The sequence below is a fragment of the Melanotaenia boesemani genome, chromosome 24, assembly GCF_017639745.1.
Source record: "Melanotaenia boesemani isolate fMelBoe1 chromosome 24, fMelBoe1.pri, whole genome shotgun sequence".
NCBI classification, from domain to species: Eukaryota; Metazoa; Chordata; class Actinopteri; order Atheriniformes; family Melanotaeniidae; genus Melanotaenia; species Melanotaenia boesemani.
In genome coordinates this window covers 21,890,360-21,918,107 of record NC_055705.1, presented here as the reverse complement: position 1 = coordinate 21,918,107, position 27,748 = coordinate 21,890,360, and the positions used below count along the sequence as shown (strand labels likewise).

Here is a 27,748-nt window from a genome sequence, read left to right as displayed (position 1 = left end):
CCGTCCAACCACTCACCTTCAAACCAGAGCGGCTCTGTGACAGAGAAGAAGAAAGAAAGAAACGATCATTTCAACTATACAAGTTCTTTCTTTACAGCCCAAATCATGAAAGACGGAATTAAACACGCGAACTACGGGGAGAAACTTCATGAAGCAGGTGAGAACTTTATCATTAGGATTTAGTGAGGCGCAGATATGACAGTTTGCGGCTCGCGCTGCTCTCGCTCTGTGAGAAGTAAAACTCCCTTTATAAAATGGTTTATTTAAACTTCGGCGCTTTTTAAGTGAAGGAATTAGACCAGTTTCACATCCTGACTGAAGTAATGTTTTTCAGTATGTAATCGGCTTATTCCATTCTAACAAATAATAGCTTAATATGCGTGATTAGTTTTTAATTATATACATTTTAGCTCCTCTTACTCAATAAACACGATTATAGAAATTACATTTCCTGTATCAAGACTAAAAAGAAAAAATATGGTCGTATTATATGGTCAAAAAATAAGATTAAGTATTCCTTCTTTAAATGTGCAATTCTGACAAATGTTTTAAAAATGCCGTAAGAAATTGATAATGTCAACATTCATCAGATGCCCTCAACAAACAGCTGGACACATCTGTCAGGGCAGGGGCAATAAATGTGTTTTTGGGGGGTTTTTCTTGACTTATATGCCTTTTTAAAATGGATTCAGAGACATCTGATGCTCAAAACTCTAGCGGGCATCACAGGAGAGGACAGAGAAGGTAACTGAGTCAGACATGGAGATATATGGTTTTACACAAGTGGAATAAATATGTAATAATATGTGATAATGCACTTAATAGTCAGAAAACACAAAAACATAGGGATTCTATATAATTTGAGTCTGCAGGGTGGCACAGACTGATGTAGATCAGTGGTTTTCAAACTTTTTGAACCACGACCCCCAAGATAAGATGCATAGGTGTTCATGGCCCCACACCCACGCAACGACTTAATGATTAACTGTATGTTTTAAATTGGTCATCTTGCAGCCATCCTCTAAATAACAGGCTAGAAAACTCAGAATTTTATCTTCATAAATAAGGAGGATAAAGTGGTTTTTGGTGACAAGGCATCTACATGCCTAAAGTCAGCTTCGTCCGCTTAGATAATCTCAAATTCAGATTTTTAATATGTGCACTAACTTTGTGTTATTGTGTTAAAAAATGAATGTGCTAATTTAAAAATTTATCTCTTCATTAATGGTTTTGATGTAGACAGCCGTGGTAAAATAAAATCCTAAATTTATTTTATAAATGTAGGCTATATATTTGTTTTAATTATCTAATGACCCCTTGACATTATCTGGCAACCCCCATTTTGAACATCACTGGTGTAGATAGTATAGTAATATTTTCTTTACAGATTATGAGCGCTTGCAGATGAAAATTTAGCCTGTCAGCTGATATGTGTGAAGTGCTGAGCCAGAAGAGGAACAATTTTAGTTTTCACAACACTAAAACATAGCTCTGGATTTTTTTACAGAACATGCCAAACGTCCCTTTTTACGAGACAAAAGTTGCTTTCTCTGTAAGGGATTTGCAAACATTAAATTAGAGCGCCACGTGTAGGGATCCATTGTTGACATTAAGTCCAAACAGTTTGTATAAAGGGCGTTTCAGATGAAGGTAGCCTCATTTAATGTGCTGAAAATATAAATTACTGCTGCATTCTCAAGCTTAGACAGAATTAAATCAGCTGACCAGCAAAAATTCTTGTGTTTGATGATTAAATTAGCTCTAATCCATTGTCTCTCCTGATGTGGACATTAAAGGCAGCATTTAGGAATCATTTAGTTCTGTAAAAACAAGTTTCTGCTGTTGTCGTCTGTAAAGGTTAGTCCTGAATTTGTTTGTTAACTATTGGACTTATTTAAATTGTACTGCACACTGTTAGCTTGGACTCACATTTAACTTAACGTACCTCAGAGTTACTCATCATTTGGTATGCTAATTATGAGTCATTCATTATTAATTAACCCTTAAAACAATTTAAATGTATTTTTATTGGACATTAACGTCAATTTAAGCTCTCTGATTGGTGGAAAGATTGGTGGACGTGGCTTCATCTTCGTTTCCAGGTCTAAATAAAGGTCTCTTAGCAACATAGTAATAGTGAACTTTTTATGATGGAAGTGTGATAAATAATGCTGTTATCATGGATCATTGTGGATTTACTAGATAGAGTCTCTGAATAAACGCTGGATTGTAAACCTTCTGAATGGGATATAAATGCCTGAAAAACTTCCCAAGATTGCCAAAAAGGTAAGCAATCTATCACAATGTACCCCACAGAGCTACACACTACCACTCCTGAGACACTGGTGATGGTATGAGAAACAGTGTTGGTGGTTTAGTGGAGTTTTAAGGGTTAATCTGCTAACTGTTTGCCTATTGATTGACTGATGGATTTACAGAGATGTTGCATCCTTGAACCTCACAGACATTTTTCATTCTTTTCTATTAACAGAATGGCTGCAGATGACTACTTAAAGACTCATTTTTAAGACTTTTGGAATAAAAGACAGTTTTAATTTAAACTGAGCCACCTTTCTGCCATAATGGCAAAAGAAAACGACATGTGCCACATCAAGGGTCACATCGACGCTGATAATAGCCCGCTGATCAGCGCCTTCATGTTCGCTGCAGGCATCTTCGGCAACGTGGCCGCCCTGGTGATCCTGGAAATCCGCCGGCACAGAAACTCCAAGAGCAAGGGTGTGCAACGCAGTGCATTGTTTCACATCCTCATCACGACGCTGGTGATTACGGATCTGACTGGGACTTGCTTGATCACCCCACTGGTGCAGGTGTCGTATGCGTGGAACATGACTTTGGTCGGGATGTCCAACAGCACTCACGCAGTGTGTCACTACTTTGGTTTTAGCATGACTTTCTTCAGCCTGGCCACCATGTCGCTCCTCTTAGTGACAGCGCTAGAGAGGAGCTTTGCCATAGGCTACCCCTACTTCTACAGCCGCCATGTGACCAAGAAATGTGCTTACATCACAATCCCATTGTTATTTTGTTTATGCATTTTATTCTGCCTGCTTCCTTCTGTGGGATTTGGTAAATATGTACAGTACTGCCCTGGCACATGGTGCTTCATTGACATGAATCCAGAAGAAAAGGAAGACCGCATCTATGCCAACCTGTACGCCACTCTTATGCTGGTGCTGGTGCTGACCATCGCTGCGTGCAATGGCTTTGTGGTGTACCAGCTGTTCAGGATGTACCAACGCCGGAAGAGGCACGGCTCAGTGATGGTGACTATGACAACCAACAGCCAGCGCAGGGCAGTTTCCATGGCTGAGGAGGTGGAGCACCTGATTCCTCTGGTCTTCATGACCATCATCTTCATCATCTGCACACTGCCCCTGGTGGTAAGATAACAGCAGATACACAAACATGCATGCTTTAGCTCAGGAGTCTTCAAAGTCGGTCCCCAAGGGCCGCTGTCCTGCAGGATTTGGATGTTTCCTGCAGGATTTGGATGTTTCCCGCTGCAGCACCATAATCATTTTGATTGGTCAACATGATTACGCAGAACCTGAAAACAAACTGTTGAGGAGCAATTTTAATTTGAATCAGGTGTTTTGGATCAGGGAGATCTAAAACCTGCAGGACTGTGGCCCTCGAGGACAGGCGGTGGACACCCCTGCTTTAGCTTATATCATCACCAGGGGAATTTTTTATGAGGCTGGTGCGGGTACAAAAACCGGCGTACGTCAAAAAGTCAACTTTTGGGATTTATAAAAACCAGACTTGATGGAAAAATGATCCTAGTTTTTTTAATTGTTGTCCCAGTTTCTGTCCAGATGGTCTTTATTTCCCGCAGCTACTTGTCCACCTGGTTAATAGCTGCGATTGTGTCCCTCTGCACCGTCCACCCAGGTGGAGCACCCAGCAACTAGAAAGAAATATTATTTAACACTAAATAAACTGCTACCAATCTCAGATGTATCTGTACATATTTATTTTATAGATTGAAGCAAATTACTGGCATCATTACTGTCATTTAGCAGACGCTTTTCTCCAAAGCGATTCACCCCTCTAGAAATCGAACTTCAGCCTCCCGCAAGGCAGACGGATGCTCTACCGACGGAGATATCCAGCCACATGTTCGGATATCTTTGGCTTGTCTTGCCTTCTGACGCTGCAGTGACAGCATCTGCCACCTGCTGCCACTGTTCTGCCTTTCTGACACCAGTAATGCCCACACCGTGCCCACCAATTAAACATTTTTACGTTTATCAACGTGGTCCATCAGGATCTCTGTCTCACACCCCGGAAAATTCCATTTCTTCCCTCTTTTTCCCTCCCGAGCCATCATGGAAATGATGTGATGAATATGTATCATCGGCGTCCACCTGACCATTTATAGCCAAGTGTGCAGCATTTCCTTTTTGCACCGCAGACGCCACCTGTAGTTTGCTTTGCTACACACAGTTTGATAAATAAGGCCCCAGAGGGGTATTGCACAAAACCAAGATAAGGAATTAAGCCGGGATATGTTGGTTATCCTGGCTGAATTTAGCCCTAAGTCGGTTGCATGAAAGCAGCTCAAACTAAACCCGGCCAAGTTACTGTGGTGATTTATCCGCTGCAGCTTGCCTGCTCCAGACCAGGCTAACTGCCGGAAGATTAATCCTAGCGAGTCACCTGCATGTCCAACGTCAATTCTGTGAGGAATTAATGTGTTTTACAGCATGTCCATGGTCTTCCAAAGTATGGCGCATCATTTTAATCATCCAGTATTAAAATATTACATATACAGTCACTGTACATTTAATCCAAATCTGTTCGTAATCGCAGCAGCCTTTTATATGGATTCGAGTTGCAGTATTATTACTCAGGCCAAGTGTTATATTGCTATGCTAATGAAGACTGCTCGTCAAATTGCTGTCAGAGGTTTTATAAATATGTGTTTTATTGCATTAATTGAGATTACAAAACACAGCGGATGAGGTTACAAAAGGTGTATTCAAGGAAATCCGTGACGAGGGCAATGTAGAATATTCAGGTCCAACTCCCCTTCACCTGTTCCCTGTTCATAATGGCTTGCCCTTTTTCGGAGGATGTGCTGGACGAGGAAGCCCGCATCCTCAGAAGAGCATTCAGACGTGAACGAGTCTTCAGGGACAGCTCACATCCCCTGGCCTTTGGAGATGACTATGTCATTGAGAGATACAGATTTTCAGTTACTGGATTTCCAGGTCCAGTTTTCTGAGTGTCCGTCGTTTAATCTCAAGATCCAGCTCCATTCCTTGGAGCTTGCCCTTTTTGAGTCAGCTTTTAACATCTGCCAGCTCTCTCTCTCTCTCCAGGTGCCCTGAATAAAGCGTTCTGACAGTTTGTGAAGTCTGTAAAGAAAATGTCAGTTAGCACAGCAGGATTTGTGCATAACGTAGATTTACTTTAGCCAATACTCACAATGTTACCAGGCCTCTTAGGAGACTGTGCAGCATCCGGGTCCTGCTACACATTTTCTATTAGCACCACATCACTGACTTCATATCCTTCATGGAATAAATAAGCAGGCCAATCCCATAAAACTGACATGCCTCAAGCCTTCTGGAGTCCACTGACACAGTCTCCTCATCTGCAGACGTGCATTCTGCAGCTGCAGATGTGCCTTCCCCCTGCCGTATACATGCAGCGAGAGGACTTGGATTAAGATTTCACAGAACATACCAAGCCTGTGATTTCGAGACACTGTACTAACCGGATCATCTTCTGGTGGCTCCAAAAGTGTAATTGTGTTACCAGACACTGCAAGGTTATCCAAAGTCAGACACTATATTATATTTGATTGTGTTCCATGTGCAGTAGAATTGCAGTACTTTGTGTACCTTGTATGAAGCAGACAGTTTCTGTGGCTGGGACAGAGTCAGTTATTGTCCCTCCCTGGATCCCCTCCATCACTGGCCTCCCTTTATTTAAATGGAGGCCAGTTCCTCTGCTGGAGTCACATCCTGGCTTGGTGGGCCGCCCCCTGTGCCAGTTCTATAGGCCTTTTTTTAACTGCTACAATCATACAGACATTGAACATGTCAGCAGACACCTCATCTATTCACCTCATTTGTTCACGGTTATCTACTTTGGAGACACTTACCAGCCTGCAAAATGTTCTTATATTTAATTTTTTCTTGCTGCAGGTCCTTTTATGGCCAGACAGGTTTGTCCTTTATGAAGGACAGAAAGATGAAATAGATAAAAACGTTACATGAGAAAAATAGATTAAATGACACATTGTGGATAATTGTTTGCACCTAATCATACTCTACATTTCCTGAGTAACATGCACCTGCTTGTCACTCTTAAAGTATACAACAGTTAGTGGATTTGAAAAGTAACTCCTTTAATTGTAGCCTAATTATGACAGTTCCAGTGGTGCACTGTTTATTAATTGTACAGTTTTTGACTACTTACGCATTGAGCCAGTCGGCTATTGTCTGCCAGGCTCTCTCGCGTTCTTTACTTATGGCATTGGTATTGCCTTTTTTCCTTATAATATCCTTAACTTCGTCAGAGAACTCCGTCAGGAGCTGTTGTTCAGCGGCCGTGACGTAGGACGCGCGACTTTTATCCATTTCCCCATCTGTGATTCTGTGAGCGATCGCGAGGTCTGCTTCAGTATGCCGTGCACATGCACTTATCCCGACTATCTTCACCTGGCTTAACCTAGCCGCACCTTCTCATCCTGGCTCAGCAAACGTGCAACCAATTAAGCCAGGATAGGCCGCGCAAGCTAGGTCAAGCTGGGCTTGTTTAATCATCCTGGATTTCTTTATTCTGGTTTCGTGCAATACCCCTCAGGTCTTATAGTTGCACTGTTTTCATTGCATATTATTTAACAAAAACAAAGTGAAATTTTAGATGCAGGTTTGTAGAAGTTTCCCTGCTGCAACACACTTTGTGCAGAGGTTTATATCAAGCTTTGCACAAGTCAGTATGACAGGGTTGATTTTGTTCTTTAAACTAAACCTGGGGTAAAGTATCGCTGTCTCTTCAGATCTGTGAAAGCTGAACACTGAAATGTAAGACAGCCTTGTGGTTTTGATCCTTGTCAGTGATAAACAATCTTATCTGAAGCAGCTGAAATGTCACCGAGAGCAGATACAGTCTGATTATATCGTGGTGTAAATGTCTCTGCTTGTAAAAGTGCAACGTTTCAGAATCAATACGACAGACTTTGGGTTGCGCTGATGTCAAGCTGTAGATGAGAAGTCATGTGATGACCCAGGTGTAAAAGATTAAATATAGATTTTTTGACTATGTGGTAGAAGTTTGCTTATTCTTTCAGATATATAAGGAGATATGAATCACTATTTAAGAAAACAGCCTTCACTGTGATAACTAAAGGTCTTACCACTGCTTTGTCATTTATGGACAGCAGGCACATTTTAGTAAAAGCACATAATAAAAAAATAAGGAAGTGATCTACAAATCTCATCAAGTCATCTTTTATTCCCAGTAGAAGATAAACACCATATCAGATGATGAAACTGAGACATTTTACCGTGTGATGGAAAATATGAGCTGATAGTGAATCTGATGGCAGCAACATGTTTGTTCTGGATCTTGTTCACATCTGGCTTCTTCTCTGCATGATGGAGCTTTAACCTGCATTTGTGGGTTTCATGGTGAACCGTGTTCACAGACAGTGGTTTCTGGAAGTCTTCCTGAGTCCATGCAGTGGTTTCCACTAGAGAATCATGTCTGCTTTTAATACAGAAGATCACCAGCATCCAGCCTTGTCCCATGCACACAGAGATTCCTCCTGATTCTCTGAATCTTTTGATGATATTATTCACTGTAGATGGAGGGATTTTCAATACTGACGTGAGTGAACGTAGTTTACTCTTCTCAGTGACGAGTGGGTGCTGTGCAGACCCCTCCCAGGCTGAAAATGAAACGTAAAGCTGCTGCTGGATGATCCTGCGCTGGCTTACCGTCAGAGTAATGTCTGCTAATTAAGAGTGTGGCCAGAAATATTTGAAAAGTTAAAAGTGGTGTGATATGTTCCAGACTCCTAATTAAAAAAACAAAATACACTTAAAAAAAACTGAACTAAAAATAAAGAAAATATTGACAGAATTATTTAATTTTATTTATTTATTTTTGCTGTTCTAAACATTTTTAGGTTGTCTTTTTATCATTTTTTGCCTTTCCCACTACATCCCTCTTTATGGCAGCATCCATTAAAACTACATGTACCAGGCTGATTATGTTAACTAGCGACTTTTAGGACAGCCAATAGCTGCTGTTCTTACTGAGGAGTGGGAACTGTGGCTGGAGGAGCATCAGTCCCTGAAGCTGTTTATTACCTGGAACTACATGGACCAGTCGTACCATGTCCTGTGGGGGATGATGGGGACAAAGTTTCCGTTCTGCTTCGACTACAAAATGAATCAAATCAAATCTGATTTGATTTGATTTGATAAGTTCTATGTCTGCTTGTTTTGTATTAGTGTGACCAGTAAGATGTTTTTTTTTATGTCAATGAATTGTAAACATTGTAATTTCTGAATTTATTGTTTAAGTATTTATCACTAATACAGTGAAAATGAGAGGAAATGAGAATATCTGCTATGCAAGGCGATTTCATTGTGCACCACTAAATTTTCTGCTTGTGCTCCTAAAAATTTAAGTTGGAGCCGCTGTCCTCGTAAAAAAAAGTTAGTCTGGAGCCCTGCATCAGATCCACAATGAGACCCACTACTAAGGACTGAAATGGAATCATATCACCATCTACAGCAGAGTCAGACATAATAAATCCATTCTTGATTTATCCTTGTAAAAAGGACGAGTACATAAAAAGACCTGACATTTTAAAGGAAATAGAGTTCACTGATGTGGAGGACCCAGGATGTGATCAGCCGTATCATCAGGAAGCAATTTGGATTCTTCTAATGAGAGAATTTCAAACAACACAAATCTAACATCTGTGACGGATCATTGCTTGAAACAAATCCAGTTATTTGCCGGAGATGTTAGCGTGACAAATGATGGGCTGCAGGGATGTTTTAGCATCGCCGGCTCACATCAGGGCTGCTGCTGCAACACTGATCACTTGTTTACAAAAGCAGGTTGCTGCAGCCTCACAACAAAAAAGAAATTAAAAGTAATGAAACATGACTTATTCGCTCTTTTTGTAAGGAAATTTATCTCTGTGTGGTTTTAAACATCACTTCTTTAACTTGCATAGAAGGAAAACAATGCAACATGTGCAGCTGCACATGGTTCAGACACAATTCTTCATGAAGAATGACGGCATTGAGCGATATTTACGATGAATTGTGGCATTTAATACCACAATTAATTGTGAAATTAGAGAATCATGACATCCCTAATCACAGCTAAATCTAACCATGTCTCTCCCCAACTGTGGAGCCGGTTTTATCTTGGCTATTTAAGATTCCTGCAGTAATAAGGACTTTTTTCCACTGATTTCAGCAAGTTAGTCATTTATTAACAAATACTGACTTCTAAAGAGATTAAACATAAATATGACGAGTATCTAATAGAAGGTCATTGGTGGCTAACGCCACTGATGGCACAAAACAGTCCATGGCAAGAAGAGAAGTGACTAGATGCTGGAATCAATACATGTACAAACCTAACCCACAAATGACTCATCACCCAGCGCGCAGCCATTATGCCGTCCCAGTAAGACTCCTGGGCAATCTGTTTGTAACCACACTGGGTTTTAAGTGTCTCTTTTAACATAAAATGTGAAATCGATAACTTTCCCAGCAGAGTATAGCAACGTGCTCCTAAGTGCAGACAGCAGAAATGGACCAGAGTTTCCAGAAAGTAGACTTCCAACCTGCTTCTCTGCAAAAGTAAGGCTAAATTCTGCATCGTGTCTACTCTAATCACACCAAGGCAAGAATGGCTGCATGACCCTAAAGAGTCGGTGTTTTAATCATCCTCCACCACACACTGTGCACAAGGTTACCACCACTGAAGGCAGGTGAAGGACATGGGGATCAGCTTTCATCACTGCCTCATCAGGAGGCCAAATAAAATAGATGACTCTGGTACAGTGAGGGTACACCAAGACAGCCACGGATGATTAAATATCTCCACCTACTACATCAGCTGATCTCAGATTACAACCTGAAAGCAAAATATATTAAACTAAGATTAGTTTTAGCCAAAAAATAAACATTTTTATTTTATTTGCTTGAGTTAGGTGATTTATTTCCAGTCAGTATCGATCAATATGAGCTCAAAGCATCCATTTTATGGTTTTATGGTACATTTCAACGGTTCATGATTTTATTTATTTAACCCTTAAAACGCTGAGATTATTTTTTTTTTATGTAAACTGCACGTAGGAGCAGAAGCTTTTAATCCCAGTCAGCATCAGACATGATGTTTCCAGCCTCAGCGGTCAGACTGGGAGGTAAAATGATGTAAAATGATTGTATGAATAGATGTAGCAGCATAAAGGCCGACCAGAAGAAGAAAGCAGAATTTATTACTAACAGAACTTTGTAGAAACAACACACAGATCAACAGTGACCAAACCTTTTCTCATCTCATCGTTCTCTCAAGTCTTGGCTTTCAGGAGAAAAAATATTGTTATTGAAACAAACACACAACAGAAACTATTTCCATGTTTCCACTTTTTCCTCATTTCCAGTTATTCCTGCTACTATTTACCTGCTATCCTCACTAAACCAACTCCAGCTCAGCTGCTTTGTGGCGCCACCGTGCATCAGAAACGTCTTCTTGGCTTTATTCCAGCCATAGAGGAGCATTATTTTTCTTCTTTTCACACACACATAGAACTTTCTGCTCACTGGTTGATCTTTGGCTGCTCCTGATTGGACGTTACCGTCAATCTAAGCTCTCTGATTGGTGGAAAGTCTGACAGGAAGTGGCTTCATCGTCATGTCCAGGTCTAAATAGAGGTCTCTTAGCAACATAGTAGTGATGGTAATCTAGTGATCATTACCAGGTCAAACTGCCGATCTAGCAGAGTTTTAAGGTAAATTTTAAGTATATTTATTGTTTGGCAGCACTGTTAATTCAAAATGAACCTTTAATGATTTACTTTGTCATTTTATGGTGATTTAGTGAAAATGCTCCTGAAATTCATCTGTAGTGGAAACTTTAAGAACATCAGGAACATTAAAAAGTTTTGCTTCATTATGGACGTTTTTGCCCATTTGGCAAATTATTTCTTTCATTCTGGCCGTTATTTAGGTTGTGTTAATGTGTATAGAGCAATTCTTCGTAAGAAAGTCTTAAATTTATTTTTCCTTTTGCTAACAGTATTTAATGCACAGGCCTGTAATGGTTCTGATTTAAGGGGTAAAGTTAAAAATCCACAAATTTTTCTATTTATCTAGAAAATGAATTAAATTGAAATTCTTACAGCAATTAGATTTAAAATGAGGGTTTAATGTGAATTAATAGACATTTTTGTTTTTGACATCAGTGACATCAAGTCATCAAACAACTTTAAAGGGTTCAAATCCTCAAAATTCATTGAGTTTTTTTTTGGAAGTTCTTTAAAATAAAATCGAGTTATCGATTTATTTTTGATTCAAGTGAAATAAATCCAATATCATTTCATAAAACTTGGAGATCGATTTTTTAATATGTCCTCATTTACGGTAACGTGACCCTACTCTTGCGTGACTTACCGAGATGTTAGCACACACACACACACACAACTGGTTTCCTTTGTCACCTTCGTCCAATCAGCTTCTCTTGCCGAGATGATGTCACATTCAAATATTTTCATTCACCAGTGTGGATTACATTCGCATGTTAAGTCTTTTGCAGCGTATTACCGCTCAAATTAGCAGCTAACGCTAAGACCTCATATTAGCAGGTAATGCTAACAGGTGTTGTCACGTTCTGCAGGAAGTGATGTCACCAAGCACGTAGTTTAAAATAAACCCGGCATGGTTGTTTAAAATCACATTTCCTCTAGAACAGGTTTACACTTCGTCCTTTTTTAAATAGTCTTAATCTATTTATCTGGTTTCCATGACGACATGTCATAACTGCTCTCTGTGTAGTGTAGTGAACGGTAGTGAGCACACACACACAGATGTGCACACACATAAAGGTCACCATCGGAGGACAGAGTGAACGTGTTGGAAAACACGTCAACCAGGACATTTAAAAAGTTTCACTTCTGCCCTCATGGTTGTTTTTCTTCTCCCATCACAGCTTTTCTGGCTCTGAATCTGAGGAAACACTGAGATGAATGTAGATGTGTCAGATCACATTATGACAGTAATCTGATTACTCCTACATAACTGATTCTGATTGTGAAGTAAATGTACTCAGAGTTTTTATTTAAAAAAAAAAAGTTACCTGAGAACGTCTTTAATATTCAAGAAAAATAGGTGCTGTTACATAATCGAAATAAGCTGCTGTGAATCTAATCGAATCAGGAAATTAGGGACGATACCCAGCCCTAGTTCTGAGCAGGACTGAAGGTTTTAAAGGAAAATTTGTTGAAAGTAAGAGGAAAAATAAATTATTCTGTAAAGTTTCATAGCAGTCTTTTAGAAGTGGACCTCAAGCCTGAGGGTTAATAGTGAGAAATTACTTTAAAAATAAAGACAACTGAACTGGCAAATGTGAAAATCTTCCTCTTTTTGCTGGTGTGCTGTGGTGCACCATAAAGTAGATGTGCTTAGGGAAGCCAAATGGCTAGCAGCATACATGAGAATACGTGTGATTATATTACTTTGGGCTGTCAGAGTCATGTGTCCTCTTCTGATCTCAGACATCTCAGCAACAACCACATTAACCTTTTTGACAGAGGAAGACATTTCCATCTGTTGTCCTGCAGGCAGATGTGGAAAAGCTTTTACAATATTTCATTCCAAGCTCACATTAAATAATAATGCCAGTATGGACATGGTTCCATTTAGCCCTAAATAGAATTTCTCTGTCCATTCTGCTCTACGATCCACAGAAATAATAAATCATTCCTACTGAAAATGACCACTCTGAGGGAGGCATGTTCACCAATACCTGACCTTATTACTTTATTTCTACCTCCCTTTACATATATCAGCTAGAATATACAATGTATTTTGTGTCAAGACATGTCAGCTCATTAGTAGAAAACTCCTTTGGGAAAGTTCATCTCTTACATTAATAATCATAATAGCTTAGATGTCTGTGAATTTTAGTTGATTGCTGGCATGGCAAATACTTTCCAGGCCTCCCAAGGCTGCATATTCAAACATACTACAGCAAATGCATAATTTATTATGAGCTATGTAAGTACTCATGGGTGTCCAAGTAAGTGATACCAAAGTGCACACACAAGCTTGGCAACTAGGTTTATTAAGACATTGAAATAACATCATCTGTGTACTGGCTAAACCTAACCTTAACTATTACCATTTCATACCTAGTCACTACTCAAACCATAGCTCTAAACCCTATTCAGGGCCCCAGAAATAACATTTTATTGTGTTAGGGTTGGTTTAGTCCCTTCAAGACTATTGGTTCCAAAAAATCCTGTTTCCACCAATGGCCTGGGTTGGTACTGGTGGCATTTCTTTTTCTTTTTTCTTTTTTTGCCTTTCCACAGGCACAAACTGTGAAAGGGGAACGGATATCTGATATGATTCTAGTGGAGCTTGACACACTAGAATCCATCAAATGGTTGATAGAACTGTCACTTCTGGTGCAACTCGGCAATAAGAAAAAAGCAGGAACAGCTCCATGTGTAAATATACAGTTGTTGTTTAAATCCACATGCAAAGAAGAAAGAACATGAATTCCTGGGTGACCACCATTCTCCTTTGTTTCTATGTTGTGTTGGTGTTCGTTTGATGCAAGGAAGGTGTAGATGTATCTATTACTATATGATTTCTACCACACCTACCTACCGGGTAAGAGCCAAAATATATCCGCTTTTAATTACACTTACGCGTGATTATCATTGCTGCCACGCACATCTAGCATTGTTTGAAGCGCTGTTTGTGCACAAACTCCACACGTCCACCGGTTGCAGTGTGAATAACCACTAGGGGCAGTGTGAAGAACAATGTGAAATTGGGCTAAAAAAAGGAAATGGCAACTGCCCTCGTAGTGAGAGCTGCAGACTGTTTTTAGAACTTAGCGCTCCTTAAAAATGGTGGGAAGTTTAGGAGTCTTACATTCCTTCTACGATACCGCTGCTGTCTTTTTTCCAGACGTGATCTCGAATTTAACTAAATGCAACCTCTGTCATCGTCATGTTTTTTTGTTTGTTTACTTCCTACAAATTCGGTAGGTCCATCCGTTACGAGTTCTCTTGCGCCCCCTGGTGGAATCCTCCGGTGACACGCGTAGTACTCAAGCCAGTATGTAAACAATTGTACTCATGACGCAGATCTTTGTGTACAAGAACATGAGGTTAAACAGCAAGTAAAACCTTAAAGGTCCATTTATTCTCCCTCATGTATGTAAAAAGTGACGTCCATTTCAAATGTCATACGTCGCCGTCCTCATACTTCCATGCATGTTTTGCGTTGCCATGGTTGTTAAGTCAGTTTCCTCCACTAGTGGGCAGTGCTGAGCTCAGAGTTCCCTCCCGCTGGCCGACGTCAATTTCAGACAGTTTTGGCAGCAGTAATGCGTCACCATGAAGTTGTTTCCTATCATCCAACACACCTAAACACTCGCATAACAGTTGCTGTGCTCGTCTTCCTTCTTCTTTTGCTTTTTTTTGTTTCCTTCTTGATTCTCTTCTTCTCTGATTCATTTCTTTCCCTGGTTGCATGTCAGCTGTTGTGCTCAGCACTGCCCTCACAATTTTCAGTGGTATTGCTCCATCTTCTGCATCAAGCAACGGGTAGTTAAGCTCCCTAAAAACTGACAAAATTATGTGTGTAACCAGCACAGAAGACGTTCGAAACTGTCCGTCCGTCTGCGTATCCGTCCTCTGCGTCGAGCATAAATGGTTGATTGTGGAAATGCAACAGAGATCAGGATTTACCAAACTGTCCCTTCCAGAGTCAGAAACAAGTCATCCTTGTTGGATTTCTTCGGTTATAGAAATAATGACTAAGATGTTATTGGTAAGGACGACTCGCATCAACTCACACTGTTAGCATGTTAGACAAAGAGCGCCCGCGAAGGCAGTCCACGTAGCCGAACCCACAAGATCACAAAATCCGAGAGAATTTGAGAATCTTGTGACTCTCCACTTCCAGGGTAAACGTCTTGTCATCTATGTTGGAAATGATGTTTCCAACATGATGTTTATAATGTTCAGCGATCGCAAATCTGCACGAGGCTTTTATTTTGAAATTTCAGGATGCTTTACACTGCTGCCGTGTCTGATTTCCTGTCTGTTCCTATCTGAACTGCTGAGCTGGATGCGTTCCGGACGTGCTGGAGGTCGGAAAGAAACGGCAGCGCATGTGCACCCAGTGGAAATTGCTATAAAACTGGTAGTGTGCTATTCCCATCAAAAGAAGCTATTTATTTGTTTGTTTCATTTTATTTTCATTAAAAGGTTTTTAAAATATTTATCAGACTTTCTAGTCATTTTATTCTTTATGCTAGTCAGTATTTACTGAAGTAGATTTCTTTTTCTTTTCTAAAAACTTTAAGTTCTGGTTATAAAGGTGGTTGAATGAAGGGTTGAATATGAATTCAGTGTTTGTGTGTTCTTTGGTAAAAGTAGGTCATTAAGCAATAGCATAAAATGGCCAAGTCTGTACTTAAATATATTTCCTTTTTTATTTATCAATCAATATGATCTATTTTTTATTGCTATGCTTTTTCCTATATTGTCCAGCCCTTCTTTATATTCCATACTGAATAATGATTATGATTATTTCTTAGACCATAATTTTATTTAAAAAAATCTATTCTATTATGAAAATGTGGTAAAATTACATTTAGGACTTGTTTGGTATTGGTACCAATGTCAGAGCTTGTGGTAGAAGAGATACTAATACACAGACACACACATGGAAGCACAGAAATAGTGTGATCACATTACATTTTTCTGTCAGTGTGAAACTGGTGGCTGGTGAGTGTGAAATGCCTCCAGTTATCTCTGATTGCATTAAGAATAAAAAAGGCCAGACTTTAGCCTTTTGCACCCAGAGGATAAGAGATGCTGCTAGAGAGAAAATGGAATTTGTAATGAATCTTCATACAAATAAAGGTCCCTGGATTTGAACAAAGGACAATAAAACAATAGGAGAGAGATAAAGAGAAGAAATATCATCACTCCTGAAGTGTTTGCTCAGCACATGCTGAATTTTCTTCTTGAAAATAGATCTAAAACAGATGATGTTGGTGTCTGAACGTCAGGGCATAACAGACTCTTCGCATTAACACTTTTATTACACTTCCTGTTGGTGCTGATAGAGGAGAGGAAAAAGGCTCGCTGTGTGAGCTCCGTCTGGCAAAACAATAAAAAAAAGTCTCCATGATCCTTCATCTGCTCTGTTTTTGCCGTTCATAGATGGAGAGGACGCCGTAATGATGTCATGTGGTTTTATTTAGAATTGGCATGGATCTGTTTGCAGATTTAGTCGTTGCAACACATCCTAAATTCCCGTTGTCCTTCAGCAGCTCATAAACTTTAGGAGTTAAGTGTTTTACAGCCTTCCCACGTTTAACGGTCGTAGCTGTGGAGCTTCTTGTTATAGAAGAACAAGTCTCATGCAGCTGAGCTGCAGCCGTTTGGCTTAAGGCAACCATATTGTGACTCAAGCCTCTGAACAATGAGTTAAAGGTCATTAAAAAACGGAAGTGAAATGAGAAAAAAAATAAATATATAGGTTGTTAAAAAGCAGGAAGTGAAGAATAGAAGGAGTTTCAGAAGCAAAAACCACATTTAACAGTATATTGTTCCTATGTTCCCCACGAGAAAGAAGCAGCAGCATTTTCTGAACCTGAAACTGGTCATAGCTTCCATGGATTGTATTAAGCAGCTGGTTCCCAGCCTTGTGACCATCAGCCAGGGAATTTACTGCTTCTCCTTCCAGCCAAAAACTGCAGTAGCTGCTGATCTGTTTCAGTCACAAAGAAGGAACTAATCAGTGAAACCAGATATTTGAAACTGGCCTCAGGAATGACGATAATGCAACAAGGCTGTTGTATTTTAAAAAGGTCAACTACTTTTTAATGCAACAATTAGTGACGCTAAATTTCTAAGAGTAAACATCACAGCCATGTCTGAGGCTTAGTGAAGGGAAAGCTGGTTGTTCTCTACCTCCCGACTTTTTATTTTACAGGGAGGAGGCTGAAGGTTTTAAGCACATTAAGCTGATATGTTATTTTATTAATGAATTAATATGTATTCTTTAATTTGAGTCTTGTCAGCTGGGATTCAGTATGATTATCAGAGCCAAGCAATCATAACTACGTTAGCCCAAATTTTATATAGTTGGCAAAAAGAAAATAAAAACATACAACCAGCTTTATGAAACATAATGGAACAAAAAATGTAAACTTGGCACGAAAGTACGGAAATTAAGGTTTTTAGAAATAAATTATACATTACTGGAAAGCCTTTATTTTCCTTTTAAATGGGGTCAGTTTTTTAAGGAAAATATATTTGTTTGGTGTTTATTGGAATAGCACCACCACCACAGGCCAGCGTTCACTGTAGTCTTTATGTTGCCTCCAGTTACAGCATAGAAATGCTCTGCAGATGTACCGTCCATAAACTGGCATTAAAAACACAATTAACACAGTTCTTATTTTACCAGGATTATTCTGTTCAGTGTATCTTTGTGTAAAGAATTTGCCTTTCCCTTAAAGCACAACACACATGGTCACTATTTCACTAATGTTTTTGCCTCAATAGCCCAATTTCAGAGTAATTTAAATTTCTTAACTGATTCAGAACATTACTCTCACACACACACACAAACACAGCTGATTTTGGGCCTCACCGGTAAACAGAATCTACTAAAGACCACCTTAGATGTAGGACACAGCAGGGAGGTGATCCACTCCCAGCTCTCCTCCCTCACCAGACCCTCTTCTCCATATCACCCCAGGTCTTCAAAGGATGTCTCTGTCCCGGTCTGAACCCCAGCGACCACCATCTACCAAGAAATACAGGGCTCCCCCTCCTCCCCCTCCTCATCCTCCTCTTAGATCATCTGTCCTGGCCGAGCAGGACACGGGAGGATTCACAACAAAGATAACATGCCATGATGCGTTCAGGGTCCTTGCTGTAGTTTTGCTACTACTGACAGCTGTTCTGAGATCAAGCCTGGACCCAGTAGGATTCCTGTGTTAGTAAAATAAGGAATCGAACACGGTCAGCTTGTGGGGTGAATGGATCTAATCTATTAACTATACCTTGTATAACTCAGAATACAACAGAGACCAGTGTAAACTTCATAAAGCTGCTGTACTAAATGTTAGATCTCTGTCCAACAATCACTGTTAGTTAATGACTTCATCATTTCTCACAGTTTAGATTTTCTTTTTCTGACAGAAACATGTTAACAGAAGACACAAGTGCTACAGTTCTTAATGAAACACACCCCCTCATTTTAGTTTTATGAATAAATGTCGAAACGGGAGGAAAGGGGGAGGAGAAGCTGCCTTATTTAAAGATTCATTCCAGTGTAAAGAAATGTCATTTGGTGATTTTACTTCTTTTGAATATCTTAGTTTTATTTTAAAGGGCATTCCTAAAATCCTATTTCTAATCATCTCCAGACATCCAGGACACTGTGTAAATTTTACTGATGAATTTTCTGAATTATTGTCGGTTATCTCTACTGATTTTAACCATTTCATCTTAACTGGGGATTTTAACATTCACATAGATAACATGACAGATGGTAATGTCAAGAAATTTTGTTCCATATTGGATGTTTGGTTTGTGGCAACATGTAAAAGAACCGACCCACATTCGAGGTCACATTCTGGACCTGGTTATTTCAGGGTGTTGATATTTCTTCTGTAGCTGTCACTGACTCGACCTTGTCTGACCATTTTTGTATTTTGTTTGATTTACTGATCACTCAGAATGTTCAACCAACCTGCTTCTCCGTTAGGAAGAGGTACATTAATTAAAGAACAAGTGCTAAGTTTGTGGAGGCCATAGCTATGTTACCAACAACCAGAGCAGAGTCAGTTGATGGACTCCTGGATCATTTCAATCTGAAAGTCTTGAATGTAATGGATGCTGTTGCACTGATAAGAATCAAGAGCAACTTGAGCAAACAGAAAACACCATGGAAAAACACCACTGTGGTTACCAGCCTAAAAAGAGAATGCAGAAAAACTGAGCGGAAATGGCGGAAAAATAAACTTCAAATTTACTCTGAGCTGTACAAACAAAGCCTGTGTAACTATAACAATGAGCTGTGAAGGCCAGAGAGCTGCATTTATCTGAAATGATTAACAGGAATGTCAACAATTCTCGCACTCTATTTGCTATGATTGAACAACTTACTAATCCTCCTATACAGATAAGCCCAAAGCTCCTTTCCACTGACAAATGCAACCAATTTGCCAACTTCCATCCATCCATCCATTTTCTGCCGCTTATCCAGAGTCAGGTCTTGGGGACAGCTGCCTAAGCAGGGAAACCCAGACTTCCCTCTCCCTGGCCACATTCACCAGCTCATCCGGAGGGATCCTGAGGCGTTCCCAGGCCAGTTGAGAGATGTAGTCCGTCCAGCATGTCCTAGGTCTTCCCCGGGGCCTCTTTCCTCTTTCTAATTGTTTAAATTAAAACAATTAGACAAAATATTAATTCCACACAGTCACACAAGAAAAATAGTCTGTGTCTAAAACCCGAAAATAATTCTGATGTCATGTCGCAATTTAAAATGGTTGATTTAAAAATCCTACAAGAAACAGTTTAGCATTTGAAATCAACAACATGCACTCTGGACATGATACCATCCGACTTTTTAAAAACAGTTTTTACCTCAGTAGAAAGTGATCTCCTACTGATAGTTAACAGCTCACTGGCATCAGGCATTTTTCCCAAGTCACTAAAGATAGCTGCTATTAAGCCTCCTAAAGAAAAGGACTCTAGACGCCTCTATAATGAACAACTATAGACCTGTCTCTAACCTCTTTTATTTCCAAGATTATTGAGAAAGTTGTATTTCACCAGTTTCATGACTTTTTAAATGAAAGTGGAAATCTTGATAAATTTCAGTCCGGCTTCCGACCTCATCACAGCACTGAAACAGCTCTGGTCAAAGTGTTAAATGACATTAGGTTGAATACTGATTCTGGTCTAGTATCAGTCCTGGTTCTGCTGGATCTCAGTGCTGCGTTTGACACTGTAGATCACAGAATCCTGTTGCACAGGCTGGAAAACTGGGTTGGACTTTCTGGAGCGGTCCTTAACTGGTCCAGGTCCGATTTAGAAGGCCGGAGTTATTTTGTTACGATCAGCAGCTATGAATCCGAGCGAGTGGCCATGACTTGTGGAGTCCCCCAGGGGTCAGTCCTTGGACCTCTTCTGTTCAACTTGTATATGCTCCCTTTGGGTAAAATATTACAAAACTATAGCATTAGTTATCAAAGTTATGCAGATGATACACAACTTTATGTCTCTGTCACCAGATGACTGCAGTCCAATAGACTTACTGTGTCAGTGTCTGGAGCAAATAAATACTGGATGAAGGAGAATTTTCTACAATTAAATGAAGATAAAACTGAGATTATTCTGTTTGGTAGAAAGAGAAGAGGGTCAGCATTGGCAAACACCTGGAGACTCTGGCTCTTAAATTCACCAACCAAGTTCGTAACCTGGGAGTGTTGATAGACTCAGACCTGACTTTCAGCAGCCACATCAAAGCTTCACTAAGAAGCTTTTTACCAGCTCAGAAACATCAACAGAATTAAAAGTTTAGTCTCCCAGAAAGACCAAGAGAAACTCATCCATGCATTCATCTCCAGTAGACTGGATTACTGTAATGGTCTTTTAACAGGACTTCCTAAAAAGAGCATTAAACATCTGCAGCTCATCCAGATGCTGCTGTTAGAGTTTTAACCAGGACTAAGAGATCTGAACACATCACACCAGTTTTAAAATCTTTACACTGGCTTCCAGTCAGTCACAGAATAGATTTTAAAACCCTTCTGCTTGTTTACAAATCCCAGAATGATTTAGGCCCAGAATACATCTGTGATGTGTTCAGAGAATATAAACCTAGCAGAGCTCTTAGGTCCAAAGACTCTGGTCAACTAGTCCAGACCAGAGTCCAGACCAGAGTCCAGACTAAACATGGAGAAGCAGCATTTAGCTGTTATGCTGCAAACAAATGGAACAAACTGCCAGTGGAGATTAAACTTTCCCCAAATGTAGACATTTTTAAATCCAGGTTAAAAACATTTTTCTCATGCACCTATACATGAAATCTGCATGTTAACTTTTTTAACTTATCTTGCTTTTAATCATTTTAATGTAATTTATTGTTTTATTGTGAATATGGTTGATGCCTTTTACTATTCTAAATATCTGTAATGCCTTTATTTTGTGTAAAGCACTTTGAATTGTCCTGTACATGAAATGTGCTATACAAATAAACTGCCTTGTCTTGTTTTTTCTTTCTCTTTTTTTCTGCATTTGAGTTCAGGGAATTATTCATTTTATTCCCCCATGTTTAATCTGTTCCAAGTCAAAATGTCTTTGCCATATTGATATTATGAATATCAATTTATTTATTCTGTTATAGACTAACACAACTTATTGTTCTACAGGACAGTATTATTACATGTTATTTGATTTTTAGAGATATTTTTATCACACGGAGAGTTATTATTTGTTAAGATAAGTCAAGATAAGCATTAGAACATTTGAATGCAGCATGAAGTTATTGCAAGATGAGGATGCAGGAGTTTTTCATTTGGTGCTAATTTGGAAACGCTGGTTGAAATAAAATTGACATGTTAAAACATTAAGACAAATTCACTTATTTACAAATAGTGGAATATAATTGCTTTTATTTACATTTAAAGGAAAGTACATTATCTCTACATAAATGGCATTAGATGAGTTCCTAAGACAACATTAGCAAGCAGCCCTGTTTTTAAAAAGAATCAGATACTTATCAGTAATTGTTCAGATACTTAACCTCAAATGTCAAATATAACAACGCGAATTTTAGTTCCTCGTCTGCTGCTGCTGTAGATGGCTGATTTATAAACAGGATGTCATTCGAGATGTGGCTGCATATGTGTACCTTTTAAAACCGAGATTACACCTCTGCTGCTCTTTTTTTTCTTATCACAGATCCAAGTGTACATCAACTCAACGGGGACAGAGTCTGATACTAGGAGCCTGATTGCTCTCCGGTTCATCTCCATCAACTCCATCATCGACCCCTGGGTCTTCATCCTCCTCTCCCCCAGTGTGCTGCACTTTTTGTGGTTCTCTCTCTGCCGAACCCTCCTGAGGACCTCCAGAGATTCTGTGTTTAATGAGACGCTGGTCAATAAGAATTCTGCAAACCTGAAACACTGTGGCCAGACGCAAAATACACATATTTCTACAGCAGCTGTATGACCGCAGCCTCGCTTTGTTGTTTATATTCATTAGGCTGAAATGCATTTTCTCTTGTAGGATCTCATGAGCTGCAGAGATTTGATGGGAGGCAACATCTCTCCCATGAGGTGGATGTTTATTTCTGGATCTTTCCGTTAGATAAAACCATCTAACTGAACCATTCGCTTCCACCAACTTTTAACATTTCAGCCAAGTTTAAAGACATTAAATTGAGGGAGTTTTTTATGTTTATTATACGTTTATTTTATGTTTATTATTATATGTTTATATTATAAAGGACACTTTGCCTTTGTTGCTGCTATGACTTCATGTCACCTGGTTTAGATGAATTGATGAAGCCTTTCTGTTTCTGTTGTATGTTCATCTAGAGAACATACCATAATAAATCAGAAGAAAATCGCTAGTAATATAAATACAACCAGTGACAGATACAGTTATTTGATGAGCTTTATGAAAGATTACAAGTTATTTCCTCCCGGCAACATTTCCTCTTATTATTAAAGAAGCATGAAATCCATAAAAAGTCGAATGAAATTAGGAACTTCGGCTCAAATTGGAGGAAATCCAGCTTTCTTAAACTGAAGCAAGAGGAAATCAACACGCTGCATCGTGATTCAACTTAACACACATTCAAGTTTAACTTGTGTAAATGCTCAGTTTGAGCAAAGGGGACGAAGCCTGGAGACGAAGATTTCACTCGGAGTGAGTGATAAACAAAAACATGTTACTTTTATTTATCTACTCAGCATGTCGCTTTCAGGATTTCATTAAAATGTTCATTCAACTGCAAACGTTGCTTCTTAGACAGTGTTGAGCAACTGTAGCTCGGGTGGGTCATTTCAGGGGGATGGTGGTTTGAGTTGTCCAAGAGCAAGACACTGAAGCCTAAAATCTCATTGCACAAACCTCTTTGTTGGTAAAAAAAAAAAAAAGTCTCATGTTTTAGGGATGAAGCAGTAGTGGTGGATCCAGAAAGCCTCGGTTAAAGGACTGGACGACCACTCCTGCATAAGCCTTACCCTTTGAGACTTGAGGTTACTTAATTTTCTGCTTGAAAATTGCATCCATAATTAAATTAATATATCTCTACAACCAAAAGATCTATTTGACCGTCTGTTCTCAGCTTTTAAAAATATATAAGGGCACTAAAGGAAGAGGTTAGGACTGAGGGGAGGATTTGGGCCTAAGTTGCTGCTTATTGTACGGCCAGCATCTCACAAGGCAGCTTTACTGCTATTCGTGTGTCTGTTTGTGTGAATTTGGAGAACAGCAGACCATTATTTAGAGTATAGATGTAATGCATTTAATGAGCCAAATTACTGCAGATATCATGACCATATAGTCTCTTTGTTATTACAGCTTTTACATGATGATTCCTTTCCTGAATGGATTGTTTTCTGTAGCTTAGATTAAAGCAGAAATGTGGTCATTTTGCAGAGACGCTTACATTCAGCATTATTCACAGTAATTCTTTAAAAAGGACCACAGTCTGCTTCATAAATGGGTTTTTACTGGAGAACAGAACTCTGTCACCATTTCCACCCTGAATCTTTTTTAATGCTCTTGGTTGAAAGTTATTTGGAAAAACTATGAAAAGACTTAAAGACTAAAGGGCCATTTGAAACACATTAGTTTCACAAGGGAACATGTTAAATGTCACTCAGATGGCACAAAAAAATTATTTTAAATTTCCTATTAGAGCACAGATGGGAAAATATTGTAATCTAAAAATTAAATCCCTACACTAACTTAAAAAGTATTAGTTTGATTACAGCTGCACTAATAAAAGATAAACTCCCCTTCTGTATCACTTGGAAACGCCACTATGAACCCAGTTTCCTGGCAAAAGCTGGTGGTTTTTTGTTTTTTTAGCAGTAAAAGTAGCTACAACAAATTTTTGAGGGATCTCCGGTCATAAATCTGTCAGTGAAAAAAAGAAAACAGAAACCATGCCAACTGGAATAACTGGTATTGCGTAAAAACAGGGAACCAGATTTAATTGCAGCAGTCTGGTCTGGAGCGATGTGTCATTTGAGAGGATGGCAGGAAGCTTGTTGCACTGTGACGTCAGCAGTTTGTTGCCTCTTGGTTCTGAGCTCAGCATCGAGATGTTCAGTATTTACCACAGTGACTTGCTGCTTCCTGTCGATGGGTGTGAATTTAGCTTCTGAGTGTGGATGTTCCAGTAATGTTTTTTTTTTTTTTTTTTTGTCTTGAGAGGATGTGTGCATGTGCCTACAATATGTGCAGCCTTTAATGTATGCATGGTGTTATATTTGGTGTGTATGGATGTTTTGGCTAGACTAACATAATGTGAATGTGATCAAACCAGAAAGCTTTCTACCTGGATGTCTCTTCAAGTACTGTATGTGAAACTGAATGCACTGAGCACACAAGTGTGTGTATGTATTCTGGCTTATGTAAATAAACATCTCATCAGCAAAATATGTTCAACCTTCTCTATAATCCTACACACACACACACCCTTGCTTTTCTATCTTTGGGGGTCCAACCCTTTACAATTCATTCTCAATCACCTGAATTAAATGTCTTTTTTTAAGCACTTGCCATAACTTAGATATAACCTTGACCATAAAACCAACTTTTGATCTTAAAAAAGTGGTTTAACAATTTGGCTCCCACAATCCAGTCGGACCCCATAAGTGTAAACCACCAACTCATGGACCCCACAAATGCATAAAAACAAGAACAAAGAGTTTGAAGATGGGTTCCAGATGTGGAGAAGAGTGTTCAGTCATTATATAAAAGTTGTTTTTTAAGTTAAGGCTGCATGTTGGCCTTGAAGAATGTTCCCTCACTGAATTAGGCTGCTTTGTTCAAAGGTTTTCCTTTTATATTTTATTAATTATTGCTTATAAAATCACAACCAAATACAGGAACGGGCATTTAAGGTGATTTTTGAAGACAACTAGTCAGGGCTTTCAAATGAGTTGATTAGTTGTGATGTCATCATGACATCATCAATAACAGAATGGAAATAATATTGTTTTTGTAAATGGAATTGAAAGTTTAAGATATATTTTCATTGTTCAAAATAAATTTTTCTATCAAAATATAGCTATCATTTTTCTTTTCATGTTAACTGATGAGGCACATTTGGTAATACATACATACATACATACATACAGACATACAGACATACATACAGACATACAGACATACAGACATACAGACATATACACACTGTTAGGATGATTTGGAATATTCACTCCATTTCTAAGTCAACAGTGACCCGTTTACTACGTTTAATATCCTATGCGTTGTTTTGATCTGAGGTTGTGTTTACTTTATTTTAAGAACAAATGCGACCTAAGGTCTATAATGGGCTGTCATTATCACACCATAGAAGTTTATTTTAATATCAAATATATAAATTGATTTTAATTTAGCTTTTAATTGATTAATTAAATGTATAATGATCATTGAAAGAATAAGAAGCTCCATCTGCCCTGCAGGAACCTGCATGTTAAGTTAAAGAGACACTAAAACAGCAGGTTTGAACAGCACTGAAAGACAAGGTAGACAGGGAGAGCCATTAAATGGTCTATATGGTATCTGAGGGGTGAAGACACATTCTTGGGATTTAAGCAACTAACTAACTGTCACTGTGTGTGAATTGCAGGAAAATAGAATAAGTAGAAAATGAGGTGACTTAAAATGTCTGCCTATATAAAGTTGATTGGACTTTCTGAATGTTACGCTGCAGTTGGATGTGTTGGGATAACCGCAACACTATCCAGAAGTGGGACATGAGGTTGGGCAACAGTGTCGGCTGATGGAGAAGGAATGCAAGTCATGTCTCGTCAAGTAAAATTAATTATTGTGGAGTTCTGCTGCTCATATGCAAAGGCTGAAATATATAGTTAAACTGAGGGAGAGGTAAAAAACAAACAAACAAAAAAAAGTCTTTTCGACTTTGACACATTTTGTATCGTATTAACCTCTGAATACCTAAAATATGAAATAATGGGCTGAAATCTTTATTTGGACTTATAACAAAATTATTAAAAAATAAAACAAAAATGTTTTGGGGTCATACAATGTTCATCATGTTATCTGTCAGAATTGTTATAGTGCAAAAAGCTTCCACTAGGGGGAAGAAGACATCAGATCACATGCAACTGGAACAGGAAAGTTTTTTTTTACCATAAAGTGATGCAATAGGCCTCAGAAACTGTATCAAATACAATGTATTAGGTATTTATGGGTTGAAATATTGAAAAAAAAACACTGAAAATAGATAAAATTCACATCAAAGGAAAACAGGTCTTAGAATGACTTATGAAGTAGATATAATGGTTAGAATTCATTTTTTGAGTCTTGACTGATCAACTGAATCATATTTAAGATTTAATGGTTATTACATGCGAAATAAATTTATTACTTGTTATAAGTGATTTTTTTAAAAATTTGGGCATTCATCTTCTACCGCTTACCTGAGGTTGGGTCGTGGTCGCAGCAGCTTAAAGCAGAAGTCCAAACTTCACTTTCACCAACTACTACTTTCAGTTCATCCAGGGAATCCCAAGATGTTGCCAGGCCAGTTGCAAGATGTCCCTCCAGCGTGCCCTGGGTCTTTCCTGAGTCCACCTCCCAGTGAGTGTTCCCTGGAACACCTCACCAGGTGGTGTTTAAGGGGCAAAAGAGCCCTAAAAACCGGCAGATGTTTGTATGAAGACTCAGGCATCAGACCTCCCAGGAAAAGAAGCTAATGGTATCTTTCTAAATATTACAATATTCACATTTTCGTCAATGAAACAAAACCAAACTAAGCATAAACACATGTCCACCATTCCTCTGTCCACATCAGATACGCTTTGTCCAAGGAACTCAGTGGTGCTGTTTTACACCTTCCTCATCATGTAAATACAGTTTCAGGTAACAACAGTGGTGGATTGTGTTCAGCAAAAACAGTTTTCCAAGGTACTTCTGAGCCCATATGTTGATATAAAACAGGTTGGTATGATGGTTGCTGTCTGAGGGCTCCAAGGTCACAACATCTAACGGCTAGTTTTGGTTTTGTGTTACTGCTCTGAAATGTTCTCACACCTTCTGAATCTATGCTACCAGTCAAAAGTTTGGACACACTTTACCATAATTGGGTGGTTTATGAAGAACTTTCTGAAAATTCTGGTTGAAAGATCAAAGTTCTTTGCAGTCATACAATGAAAAATATTTTTGATGACTTTCTGATTAAGTTTCATAAACTGA

General features: G+C 38.9%; 1 protein-coding gene across 2 annotated transcripts; it reads left to right on the top strand.

Moving 5' to 3' along the window:
- On the top strand, nucleotides 1-27,748 carry ptger2a (prostaglandin E receptor 2a (subtype EP2)). Of its 2 annotated transcripts, XR_006009568.1 has the most exons (4): nucleotides 1-157; nucleotides 2,492-3,404; nucleotides 22,244-23,125; nucleotides 27,736-27,748. XR_006009568.1 is itself a non-coding variant. In XM_041979322.1 (3 exons), exons 2-3 carry the CDS (start codon nucleotides 2,583-2,585, stop codon nucleotides 22,514-22,516), a joined length of 1,095 nt encoding a protein of 364 aa, XP_041835256.1. In that variant the 5' UTR covers nucleotides 1-157; nucleotides 2,492-2,582; the 3' UTR covers nucleotides 22,517-24,951. The 2 variants fall into 2 exon arrangements, 1 of the variants encoding a protein (XP_041835256.1); XM_041979322.1 differs by lacking the exon at nucleotides 27,736-27,748 and having other exon boundaries at nucleotides 22,244-24,951.

Excerpts from the sequence above, each read along its gene's own strand:
- ptger2a (XM_041979322.1), top strand. The coding sequence starts at position 2,583 with ATGGCAAAAGAAAACGACATGTGCCACATCAAGGGTCACATCGACGCT. Across the intron at positions 3,405-22,243 it reads TCTGCACACTGCCCCTGGTG|ATCCAAGTGTACATCAACTC; the intron begins GTAAGATAACAG and ends TTCTTATCACAG.